This window comes from Styela clava, chromosome 9 (assembly GCF_964204865.1).
Source record: "Styela clava chromosome 9, kaStyClav1.hap1.2, whole genome shotgun sequence".
NCBI classification, from domain to species: domain Eukaryota; kingdom Metazoa; phylum Chordata; class Ascidiacea; order Stolidobranchia; family Styelidae; genus Styela; species Styela clava.
In genome coordinates this window covers 6,351,223-6,364,753 of record NC_135258.1, presented here as the reverse complement: position 1 = coordinate 6,364,753, position 13,531 = coordinate 6,351,223, and the positions used below count along the sequence as shown (strand labels likewise).

General features: G+C 37.2%; 1 protein-coding gene across 1 annotated transcript; it reads left to right on the top strand.

Annotated features, from left to right (window-relative positions):
* The first annotated feature begins 3,308 nt into the window (after positions 1 to 3,308).
* LOC120340018 (cytochrome P450 2U1-like) lies at positions 3,309 to 12,104 on the top strand. The gene is made up of 9 exons (XM_039408271.2): positions 3,309 to 3,545; positions 5,085 to 5,230; positions 6,054 to 6,150; positions 6,839 to 6,948; positions 7,467 to 7,588; positions 9,055 to 9,176; positions 9,686 to 9,830; positions 10,379 to 10,542; positions 11,477 to 12,104. The coding sequence occupies exons 1-9, from the start codon at positions 3,459 to 3,461 to the stop codon at positions 11,792 to 11,794; spliced, it is 1,311 nt and encodes a 436-aa protein (XP_039264205.2). The 5' UTR covers positions 3,309 to 3,458; the 3' UTR covers positions 11,795 to 12,104.
* Positions 12,105 to 13,531: the final 1,427 nt, after the last annotated feature.

The window sequence follows — 13,531 nt, the reverse complement described above, 5'->3', positions numbered from 1 at the left end:
TTGCAGTTGTATTTTATATTTTCCTGCCACGTACAGTATTAGATAAGATATCTTTAACATAAACGTCGTTCTAGTGACCGTGTATAGAAGCATGTTCGATCAGTGTTGGGTACTTTAACTTCGAGTCGCGTATATCAAGTCAAATTACTCCCTTTACTTACTCCCTTTTCGAGTCGAATCGAGTCCGAGTGATAGTAGATTTCGGAAATGCAGTGTTGGGTGCAAGTCAATAAACCTCAGGTCAAAACAAGTCACGTGTCATCCAAATCTCGAGTCAAAAAAATTATTTAGATCAGGGGTATGCAACGTGCGCCCGCGGGCCCAATGCGGTCTACAAGGAAAAATTGTGCGGCCCACGGAGAATTGCCAATATTTAAAGTTTCAAAGGTGTGCGGCCCGCGAAACGATTTTTTAATGTAGATTAATCTGGTACGTGCGAGCAATTCCAATATTTCACAATGCCCTAACGGCCAGCTTGTACGAAGCGAACAACGCATGCCATAAGATCAATCCACAAATAATTTTGTATCTGTAACTACCAGAAAGGCTATGTTGAATAAAGGTACGGCCCGCGGTTTCACCCAGTTATTTGTATTTTGCCCTCCTGTTTTACAGGCTGCTCAACTCTGATTTAGATAAGTTTCACTAGCGGCTAATTTTATTCAGATGACTTGACTCACTTCAAGTCTTTGATAAATAAATATAACCCGTGTCCAACTTGAGTTCGGCAATGACTCGAGCTCCATAACACTCTTTGCAGGCAACAGATCGACACAGGAATAAATTTCAAATTTGGCATTACATACTACAAAGTGACAGAAAGTTACAGAAATACATTTGAATATGGAAAAAAAATAGTCATATTTATTTCTGTTATAGCATCCCTGCAATATACGCTCAGGGTAGGGCTACTCACCTATTTTGAGAGAGGTTCCGTATACAAAGTCTAAAAACTACTTGGGTTCGGTCATCTCAGAAAAAAAATTACTTGATGCAAACAAAACTTCAGATGCATCGCTTAACAAAATACAAGAGCAATAACTAATGTACATCCTTATCGTTATGGCTAAGCTTTCACTATCTTGATGAGCGCTAACTTTGCTGAATATCGTGTTAAAACATAACTAAGCGTGACGAAATTTTTTCTATAATTTAAAAAAAGGAAGGCTTCAAGCATTGTTGAAATTTTATCACAACTAAACTATAACTACTGGTAAACAAAATATCCATAGGGTTGTTTGATTCATATTCAAATTTTGAAAGTATCACCCCAAACTATCAAATAGCATGCAAAAGCACGAAAACAGACAAATGTTTACCACCATGCCTGATAGTCTAGGTGAAAAATGTGCTTGAGTGGCCGCAAAACTTCTGATTATTACGCCACCGTTGACATCTTGATGATTTAATCAATATTAGCAAAGTAACAAGTAAGTCGATGCTCGGCAAAATATATATCACAATTTTTTGCTCATATGGTTCAGTGAACATGCTTTACTTTACAACTATGAAATGCAAAACGACGCTTTTAAAAACAATAAGCAGATATGTTCCGGACGAAACACCCGAGAGGTCAGCCAGTTGAGTAGCCTTGGCATAGGGAACCATTTGCGCAAATACATAGAGGTCGGTCACGGTCGATTGCGTCCGTTCAACGTACAGGGTCTGCATGAGATAATATTACGTGAAAAGCTTTTCTGGGAATGCAGTATTTAATCCTCACCCTCCACGGTAATTTTCATGTATATACCCTTGAATAAAATGTGGCTCCTTAATAAAATACTAACCTCTTACAGAGGGTTCCCTCTGGTTGGTATTTGTGAAAGCTGGAATACGTTGTGAAAACAACTAAGAAATGGCATAAAACGTCACGATTTGCATGTGCTGATATTTTTATACTCGATAAGCTCATCAGCTTTAAATTTTATGGGATGGGTGTTTCCAAATTTAAGGGGTGGTAAATCATTTTTATTATCGATGTTTGGAATTTAAGGGGGTGTTCGCTCTATAGGGAAGGGGATGTGTAGGGAAATCACCGCGCGTTATACGATTATGAAACCTTGCAATTATGCCCTTGTCAAATGATAGATGTGAATCATTACATTTGAATCATTATAAATTCAAATTATATAGATCAGCGTACGCAATTTGCAACAAACATACTACATCAATCGTAAGTTTATAGTTTGTTAAAATGCAAAATGTGAATTCATTTTCTTTTACAAATTAGGCCCCATGCAATCCGCATTAGTTAGGGTTGACTACGCTTCATGAAAGTGTTTGTTTGCTGTTCATTAAAACAAATATGCATTTTGAGCACGCAAAGACTGTGTCAATATATCTTGAAGGGGTAACAAATTTATATTTGATACAGTGTATAATACGTCTACGTGGTCTACGTATTGACCAAATGCTGGCGTTGCACTGCGATATCGCGCTCAAGAAGGGCTGTATAGGAACAACGACATAAGTAGCAGTAAGTAACAAGGCTATGGATGCATTGCCGATCGTAAGGTATAGACCTAATAATAAAACAAAGTGTTAGTTTCGACGGTATAGATATTTTATAGGGCCTCATTTAAATTTTGGTTGCGACGTGAAGGTTGCGACGCTTGTTTCTGGTACAGGTAAAATGTAGAAAATGTATGTACACGCATTCGCGAGAAATTACAATTGATTGCACTGAAAGCATTGAGAAAGGCAAAGATATACCCGCTTTTCTAGGCTATTCTTAATTTTGTAAAGACTGCGATGCTTATTTCGGTATGAGTGAATTTAGAAATATTTTATACGCAGGACTTGAGTTTTCAGTTCGACGAGAATCTGAACTTTTGGTTGAAACATTAAATGAGAGTAGATGTTTTTCGGGAAGTCATTGTACGTGTATATAAATACAGTTCCACATTTTCTCTTTGATCATGGCTATATTAAATGAACGACTAAAACCTTGGGAACTGCTAAGTATTTTTACTAACCCAAATCTTTTGTGTTTCCATACCCAACATGATCTGGTACATGACCAGTGAAGTAGTGGTAATTGGGTTTCAATCTTTAACCTTAACCCGCGACGTACAGGGCCAACGTATATAAAATCCCAAATGACTGTGAAATTTATGAATTTTAGCAAAAGTGAACTACGTTGACATCTCAGATTGAAACTTTAGTTTTGATCCCCATTTCCACCGTCTCACCCAGGGTGTGCCAGTAACCCAGTAGGTAGGCAAGGCCAGAACGCAAAGATTTCGGCGTTTCTTGTATAATATGTTTTTAACATAATCCTCTTTTTAGACTTAAATTTCAGAATGGTTTTGGAAATAATTTTAGCAAGCATTTCAATCTTATGCTTGTATTTAATAGTTACCCGACGTCCTAAGAACTTTCCACCGGGGCCGCGAGGATTTCCATTAATCGGATATATTCCCTTTCTTGGAGAAAATGCTGCAGAAACATTTCGACAAATGAGAGATAAATATGGACCTGTTATGTCGGTACAAGTTGGTCGTGATTACTGGGTTGTGTTGAATGATTTTGAAAGCATTACTGAGGTTGGTATTTATTGTTAACAAAGCATAAAAGCAAAGTGTCTGATGGAGCAAAGTGAAAGCAAAGTGTCTAGTGGCAATCATGCGCTTTTTTAAAGGTTCCCTTACATTTGAACCCACGTACATTTGAACCCATGGCAATTGCACCTGCATACTATTGCACCTATGGAATTTTTTGTTTTGTTTTACGGTTATTTGAACCCATACTAACCCTAACCCATGGGTTTCAGCACCCGCATATAGATTGAACCCGCGGATATACACATTGGTTGACATGTACATGGGTTCAAATGTACGGTCACCTTTTTTAAAGCATAAAAGCGTTTTTAAAATCTAGGTAAACTATTCTCCAGAGAGCTGATAGCTATATTTGCAGGCTTGTTCATGGCATATAGAATATTTTCCCGACCCGTCTGATCTCATTGCAATTTATGCCTGGGTAATTCCGAATCAATAAATACGCCATGCTCGTTTTTAAGCCGATATCACAGTATAAAATAGGTAATAGATTTAAAAGATGAAAGTAAAAAAGTAAGAGTAGCTATGATATTTTCAAGTTGCTATGGTAACTAACTTGTGTGCTGTTCTATCTCTTGGATGTTTCTGCGACAATTTTTGCAGCCGTTCAAACACTTTGTTTGGTCAGACAGATATCGAACATGGTTGTAAATATTGCCCGATTTCGCGATTTTGCGTGTTATTTGTCAGTTTTATCAGCGTTTTCAAAAATGAGTTGTAAAAATAAAGTAATTTAATTGTCTTCCGATTAGCTTCAGTTTAGTTGCGGTAATCGAAAATTTAGTCTCAGGAAAGCTGCGATAGACTAGGCGAAAAATTGACTATCAGTACCTGTAAGCGATACCTGGTTCTATATTTTAAAAATCATGTTTTAACACTTAAATCAGTTTGTAAGTGCCAATTCTCCAAAAACACTCGCAAAATAAGCATCCAAAATTTTGTAATAGTGAAGTATAGGGAATATTTTTCTGGGGTCAAATGTCGGAAAAACATCCATACCACAGCCAAGCCTATATATATGAAAACAAAGTCATATAAACGAAAGTTATGATCACGAAGAATCATTGTTGAATTATTCGACCTAGTAATATTCAAGCACAATTGTGAAATTTGGAAAACCCGATGTGTTTATGTTATCAATCTCAGTTAATTTAACCCCCCACGTACTGTCCAACTGCAACGACCATGACGAGAACGCAATTCAATACACAATGTCCAGCTGTCCTCTAAATATTACCACATTCATATTGGTATAGCTTTGATAATGCCGCCTCATAAACTCATACCTCGTTGTCCGGAAAATTGACAAATCCTAGAAAATACGTTATGAATTCTAATTGATTGAAGAGTCTTGCAGCACACTAGCACAAATATAAGACTGTTTAATTTTGGGTGAGTCTTTTGATTATCTTATACTCAATTAAGATACAAAGTACCAATACCATTGTTTTTTCGACCAATTGCACATTACTTCCCACGTATTTTCTGCCGACGAATTTGCTTTATATTTCGTTTCCTTTTCAGGCACTGGTGAATCAAAGTGAGAAGTTTTCTGGAAGAGTGAGCAATTTTATTAACGACCTGATCACGAAAGGGTACGGAATTGCAGGAGGCGATTACGGGCCAGAATGGAAGAAATTGAAAAAGTTCGGATATCATGCATTGAGAGGGTAAGTATTGTAGAACTCTCACAATAAATATGGTAACAATTGTTGTCACTTTTTTCAATCGCAAACACCGTGTGTGGCTGTAAAAAAAAAAACAATTATTACTTTTGTCTGTCTGTCTGTCTGTCTGTCTGTCTGTCTGTCTGTCTGTCTGTCTGTTAGATGCACGCGATATCTCACGAAAGCGAGATTGAATCTCCTTGAAATTTTGCATGTGCATTCATCATATGTCGTACCGGAAGCCTATTGATTTTGAATGAATTATATCGTATAATTAGCGAGTTATTGATTAATAAGTGATGGGACACAAGGTGTCACTATGGAGTAAGAGCGCTGTTTTGGGGGATCCCCTAACTTTCGATCGATAAGTCTTCGGTCTCTGACCGATATTCTCGTTTTACGTATCGTCGCATTTTTTATTCGACTGATTGAAAAATGGAAGCCAGTACACCGTCAATATCAACCCTAAATGTTTCTAGCAAAAATAATTTCAAACCTAATAATTTCGCAAACGTCACCAGGTAAGATAAGATAAATAATTTTGTGAAACCATAATTGAATTCAAATATTTGCAATTTGGCATTTTATCATAAATTTTGCCAATTTCTTTTGACCCAGTCTTGAACATTTTGACATTTTAAATTTGTGTATAATTTGAAAAAAATATAAATAGTTTTGTGTAGCACAATTTGACATTAAATACTTTGCATGCAGTATATTAGCACAAGGTTAGGGCAAATATTCTTAAACAAAGTTCAAATCATTTCCATATTTTAACATTCTATACCCCACAATTTCAACTTTATCTATATTTTTACAACCGCAGATTCGGCTTTGGAAAGAAGAGTATGGAACAAAATATAAACGAAGAGGCGGCGTGGTTAATTGAAAGTTTGACAAGTACGGACAAGAAAGAATTTCAAGTATGAACATACGAGTTCACATGACTAGTTGATTGTCAAGTATTAAAACAATTTTTCGCAATGGTTTTTCGATTTGATTTCGGATTTGACTTACAAGAGCAATGAAGCAAGCAGAATGCAGTGTAAACGTACAGACTGCGAGGGAACACAAAATATATCGCACATTTGGCTATGCTTGGAGATTTATGACGTTATAGACTAGCGGTTCCCTAATCGGGGGCTCGTGATGATCCATTAAGGGGGCTACATAACAGTAGGAAAGGGGCAAAATGCCATGCGCAAAACTGATTGTACTTTTTTCTTTACAAGAAACTTCCCTGTTATTCTTAGTTTTATTGTTTGATTAGGTTATTTCACACGGTGTTTTCGCCTTGTTGAGTATGAATTATTTGACCATAATTGGAAAAATAAAAATAACACTATAAATACTACTATAAGGAAAAATACAGGACCACGATTGCTAAACGATGCCATGATGGGGGCACGAGCAATAAAAGGTTCGTAGCCACTGTTATAGACGAACAGCCAGACGCGTAATAACTTTTTAATACAATAACGTAACACAACCCGACAAGCAATACAGGCTATAATACAACTCGTAATAATTAAGTGAAGTCATCACGATGCGCCATTTTTACTTATATACACCGAAACCAATTTTATTATTGGTTTGTTTCAATTTTAACAGACCAAAATCACTCAAGCAGTTTGTAACATCGTCAACCGACTCACGTTCGGGACAAGGCTAGACTACGAAGACAAAAGATTCATTCACATGACTGAAGTCACTCAAAAAATGTGAGTAGTGAATCTCAGAACATATAATTTCAACCTCCGACCAGACCTAGTGAAAGGGGATCCGTAACGAATAAACACTGCGTGCTGCTTCATACCACTAAATTACCTAATTTTGCATTTCAAGCAGTTGTTTTATTTGGCAAGTTCAAGCATGAAAACTCAACCTACGAAATCAAAAGAACAAAACCCATACTTTATTTAATTACTTCTGTGAAAACAAAGATAATTTATTTACCACTTGAACTACTTTTTGTTCATGATTGCACCCAACGTTTCAGTAATTTAGGATGCTTTGCGCAAAAGTTTTTCCTAAAATATGTTCCAAATGACCCTGGTTCTGTTACCGCTGGTAGGTCAAAGCCCCGCATCAAGGTCATTACACTCTGGTAGCCTCTGATATCGACCCACGACTGAGCCGTACAAAGGGCCGTTCAATGAGGAATTAACCGCCTTGTAGTCCTTTCTTTTTTGTCTGTAATAATTAAAAACTCTATATCCGATCTTACGTTATATCTCAGTTTTTCGGACAGCAGAGAAGCTAAGGTTGTTGCGTTGTTGGTTATGGCTCCGTCATTGAGGTTTCTACCAAATTTTAAACAAGCTGTGAAGGATTTTGTTGGGGATTTCGAAACATTTCTGGGTGAGAAATTAATTCAAGTGTTGACATTTGCGATCTGTAAATGCAGTGATAAATTATTCCGCACCCTCTTGGGATAATCCTCGGATCCAAAATCCCATTCTCACCACCTCATACAAGCAGTAGTGGGATTCAGCCGGTTCGCACCGGTTCTATAGAACCGTCTAACGGAATTTTATGAGATCAGCGAACCGGTTAGCACTACATGACTTTTTGTAAACATGTGTCAAACGTGACTTTTTGTAAACTCTTTTGTAAAATATGACCTTTGTATGATGGAACCGGCTGACAAAAATTTTTGAATCCCACCACTGCATACAAGATACAAGGTGTATTTATTGTGTAGGACCGATATGTATTTGCTGTAGAATTACTGATATTGTTCAGTTCTTCATCATTACCATAATACTTAATCACAACTATCAGTAGAAGTTCCACGAGACTAACTCCAAATCCTTCCTCGATGCCTTTGCGCTAGTGGATCCGCATGCGTATAATTCAAGGATGTTGTAGCAGGAATAAAAATACCATAGCCTACTATGCAAATCAAAAGTCTTGCTGCACACAAACACTAATGTATTTCTGTATTTCAAAATCAGATGAAACGTCACAGAAATACATTTGTGTTAGTGTGCAGCAAGGCTATTGAATTGCATAGTATACCTATTTATGCGCCCATTATAAAATACGTCCTACACTGTGCAAAAGCCAGTTGCGCATAAAACTAGATAAGGATTGCTTAAAAAAGTTTCTTACTTCTCAATGGTTGCTTGGAAGAATTATACGTAACCTGAAAATATGTTTCGCCCAAGTTAACTACACAGCGATAAATAACATGGTAATAATTCATTCTAAGTTTCATCCACTCATTCCAAGCATGGAACGGTACAAGCCGTCATTAATACGCACTGCGATGGCAGATTTTCTAATGGACTGACTTTTTTGGTTCGAATTCGCCCAACAAAATGGAAAAGCATTGGGTATGGAATCGAGTTATTTAGAATCTGCGGGAATGACACATTTGTAATACGTCTCGTGTGATGAACAAATTTTGTTTCCCATGAAAACTTGATTAATTAAGTCAGTGCTATCCTTGGTGTTTTTTCATTTTTTTATCCAGAGGTCACCAACGCTGTGCACATGGGCACCAATATCCTCGCCAGGGAGAACCACATGAGTTGCTCGCAGGTCTATTCTAAAATTAGCTCAAACAATCTTTAACAATATCAGTGTCTCATGGCTAAATACCATTAACAGTAATTATTATTGCTTGATCGAGCGAATTAAATTTTCAGAAGTGTGTGTGAACTGGTTGCCCTTTGCTTAAGCGGTACCCAGTAAGTAGCCCTTGGCTTCATAAAGGCTGGTTAGTTTCCAGGCTTGACCACGGGAGTGTTAGTCCCATGGGAAACGTGAGACGAACAAATAGTTTCCTTGGACATGTCTGAATTTGATTCAACCTATTCTAGGGTACTTTGAAGATATTATAGCTGATCATGAGGCGGATTTCGACGAACATGACATCCGAGACTATATTGATGTATTTTTGAAAGAAATGAAGGACAGAGGACAGAATGATCCTAGTTTCAATGTAAGATGAATTCTTTATAGTAGTAATATGTTTCATCGTATACATAAATCTAATACATAACTTTCGTCGCCAAATATAACGCTAGGCATCAGCTGCTTTGTCTAAAACTGACGTGGGCAAACTGCGGCCCGCGAGCCAAATCCGGCCCGTTGGGTGATTCAATCTGGCACACCTGATGCTGCAATGAATTTCTGCTTATAATCATGAACTGCACATCATTCTGCATGCACTTACATAAATAATGAAATCTCAAATCTGTTTTGACAATTGCAACAACCAAACTAAAACCAAATTTTGATGTTTTAATTAAAAAACAGCTCAAGGAATTGGTTGAGATTGCTATTAAATTTACTATTGGCACGAGACTTCTTGTTTCCTGTTTCGCTTTTGTAACACTGTTCATGAAATGGAACTTTTTACATCACACTTATTTGATCGCTAATCGGGATGGCAAAATTGTTGACACCTGGTACAAAAATTTACTGTTACGTGGCATTTTTTAATTCCAGAAACAACAACTTGCACATTTTGTTCGAGATCTGATCGATGGAGGAACCGGAACGACAGCTAGTACTTTGTGTTGGGTCATTCTGTGCTTCGCAAATTATCCTGATCATCAAGAGAAAATTTATAAAGAGATTTTGGAAAATATAGGTTAGTGAAGTAATAAATTCAAAATTTTATTATTCATTCCATTTTAAAAAACGACATGGAAACTTGCCCTTATGGAAAAATAATGGTTTCGAAAACTTGAAGTAGCTTGAGTCTTCTATATTAAGTGTGTGCATCTCGCGGCCCGCGGGCCCAATGCGGCCAATAAAGAAAAATTTTGCGGCCCGCGGCCCAATTTTGAATGGTATGCGCCACGCGCAACGCGTTTTCAATTTAGTTAAATATGGTAAATGTCAATATTTCCAATCTCTTTGCGTTGTAAAACCTATAGAAGAGTTCAATTTATTACAACACCCAAACAGCAAGCTAGCTTGTGCGCAGCGAAAAAGGCATGTCATAAGATCAATAACCAAAACTTTTGTACTCGCAATTACCATAGAATCTTGTTAAGTAAGTGTGGGACCCGCAGTTATTTCTATGATTCCTTCCTGTATTAAAGGTTACGCACTCTTGATTTAAATGAAATGACTAGGACTCGTACTAACCAGTGAGACTTGCTAAATAATATTTTTGGAACGTTGTATTTCAAGGGGAAAGCGGAATACCTTCAATGAAGCATCAAGACGAAATGCCGTACACTTGTGCTTTTATACAAGAAATACTGCGACATAGACCCGTGGTACCGTTTGGAATTTTGCATAAAACGACAGAGGAAGCAACTTTAAATGGATACACGATTCCAAAGAATACAATAGTGAAATATTTTCTTACTCAAGTTGCTAGCTTTACGTTAGGTTAAATTTAACAGTCACCGAAACGATTTTGCCTTTTTTCATTGAGTTAGGTTAATTTTGTCATCTGCGCACCGATTTGGCCCTCGCGGCCTTGGCTTAGGTAAGGTTACTCCGGTCGGCTTCAGCTCAATCCTCGATTATCCTGATCCGAACTATCACATATTCATGCATATCTAATTTATTGCTTCTCAAGTTATTTGGCGGACATTTTCAAATCACATGCTCCCCAGAGTGCAACAAATTTGATTGGCAATTCCGAACAGAAAAGCTTTCGATCTTAACAAAAATACCATCTCTTCGTATGTCGTTACTCGTTAGATATCAGTAACTGCTAGTAAACAGTTTTGTTCGGAGCAACGTGCATGAATAAGCGCCGTATAAAATGCTTTAAAATTCTGATAAGCTTTGAATACCCTCTAGTCAGTTACTCAAAACACCTAGTCCAGTAATTGTATACGTTTCTGCATTGAATAATGGCCACTCAGGACTTTCCTCATAAATGGGATTCATCCACATGGTAGCTAAATTTTATTTGCTTTCACTTTGCCGGCAATAAAAGTGTTTTGATTAAATATGAAAAACCTTCGGCAACAGCGTAGTTGCTCGAAGTATAATAGTGAACTATACGCTTTTAGCGGATGCCGCGACAACACCAATGAGTCGTACAATGGCTTCGTGCTATCCGGATTAATATTTTTCCGTTCTCCACTTTTTTCAGAATGTGCCTTGAATCGATTCGAATTTATGTCGATGCGAAACTCTTGGATTCAAGAGTCATCCATATATACATCCCTACAAACCTATATTCTTATATAATCGGAATACGATCAAAATGCGCGCAACTCTACAATAAAATATTTCAGTTACGTTATCTATCACTGTTAATCTTTTTAGATTGCACCAAATATGTGGGCAGTTCATTACGATTCCAGACATTTCAAAAACCCAAAAGAATTTCAACCAGAAAGATTCCTCGATCCCAACGGAAAATTTGTCAAGCCGAGTCACGTGATTTCTTTCTCTATGGGGCCCCGTTACTGCCCGGGAGAGAATTTGGCCAGATTAGAGCTTTTCATATTCTTGACGGCCATCGTTCAGAAGCTGAAAGTCGTCCCTGATAACACTAACCCTCTGCCCGCATTTGAAAGTGGTCGTTTCAACATGATGACGTACGAGTCTCCAAAATTCCATGTCAAATTTGAACAACGTTAATTCAGATAAAGAATTGTAATTTAAATTCAATCAAAATGAATAATTTTATGATAACTTGTGATGGAATAAAAATAAACTGGCAGAATCGCAACAATTTGGTTTGAATGTAAATTATTCTGTCAGTTTGGATTTCCATGTCATATTTAAATAACGATAATTCAGAAACAAAATTATAAATTAAATTTAATCAAAATGAAATAGGTTTATGATAACTTCATGCGATGAAAATAAACTGGCAGAATATCAGCTGTTTAATTTAAATGGAATTTATTCTGTCTGTTTGTTTTTCATTTGATTTTCTCACTACTGATTTTTGATTTCTTCAATGCCGAAAGTAAAAAAAAACTATAATGATTTATTATCGTGAAGTATAAAAATAAATTGGGCAGTGGTGTCATGTAAGATTTATAAGGGCGTGTTCGAACCCCAGTGGGGCTGTCAATATGAAACAACACAGAAATAATAACACGAAGGCAACCATACTGACAATTTCGCCATCAAATCCTAACGGAAAAGCACACCCGTGGCGTAATAAATTGGGAAACCAATGTCAAAGCGTGAGCAATCCCTCTTGAACGGGATGATCATTGCTTGCCAGTCGTCGATCTTTTCACAAATCGGCGCCATTGGTCCCGGTTCTGCGACATTTTCAACAACTGAAACATGTTGAGGTCCGCTATGTCTTTAACATTGTTGTTTTTGGTCATACACATACACGCTCCCTTCAATACCCAGCATTCTGATCCATTTGTTGCTATTGTTCAGAGAAATCATTGCAGTCTTCGCCATAGCTATATGCGTCGTCTTACTTCCTGCTTGTCATTTACTTTGTTTGTTGGAACTACACCTAGATAATTGAATTCTTCTACATTTTCAACACTCTGGTTTTCCAAGATTGAGTTTTCATCATTTATAATCTTTGTCAGTTTCATAAGTTTAGTTTTCTTGATAAGCTTCGCTTGTGATAGGGGTTGTCATAAAGCAGGAGTGGGGAAGGTTTTTGGACCAGGGGTCATTTATGTGTGATGTGGAAAATTACAATGTATGAACAATATTTTCAGTGGTACAAAAGCAACCGTGGACAACAATAGACCTAACTATAGACTTTAATCGCAATCTCAACAAATTTCATGAGCTATTTTTTAGCTAAAACTTCAATATTTGGTTTCAGCTTGGCTTTGTGGCAGCATCAGCCGGGCCAGATTGTATCACCCAACGGGCTGGATTTGGCCCGCTGGTCGTATTTTGCTTATGTCTGTTATAGAGGTTAACACACTAAAAAGTAATAAAAGAATAATAGCGATAATACCGACTTACTAACGAAACGATCCATATGTACTCTTCGTACCGAATAAATACACAACCTAAACAACTTTCGGTCCGTTACAATAAGAAGGATCGGGAAGTACTTAGAGCTTCCGCCGTCAAGAATGTCGTCTTCGATCGCCTACGAATTACCCAATACCGGTTTAGCCCCTCAAGGAGAAATAAAAACATGGTCAGAGAATATAATGTTTATTTTCACGTAATTCGGAATTTTTATGGATTAAAACATAAACATATGAATTGACTTAAGAACGAGCAATGGTACTCCCATAGTGTGTGTACAAGGTTAGGGTTAGGCCATAATTTTATTCCGATTTTTCATATTTCAGTTCTATTTTGAGTTAGGAGTTTTGCAATCGTGTCAACGCTCTAAAAATATTGCTTGGAACTCTGGAGCTTCGTAAATCAAAT

Coding starts and splice junctions, on each gene's coding strand:
- LOC120340018 (XM_039408271.2), top strand. CDS start 3,459: ATGAGAGATAAATATGGACCTGTTATGTCGGTACAAGTTGGTCGTGAT. Junction 6,949..7,466: donor ACTGAAGTCACTCAAAAAAT/GTGAGTAGTGAA, acceptor GTTATATCTCAG/TTTTTCGGACAGCAGAGAAG. Junction 9,831..10,378: donor AGAGATTTTGGAAAATATAG/GTTAGTGAAGTA, acceptor TTGTATTTCAAG/GGGAAAGCGGAATACCTTCA.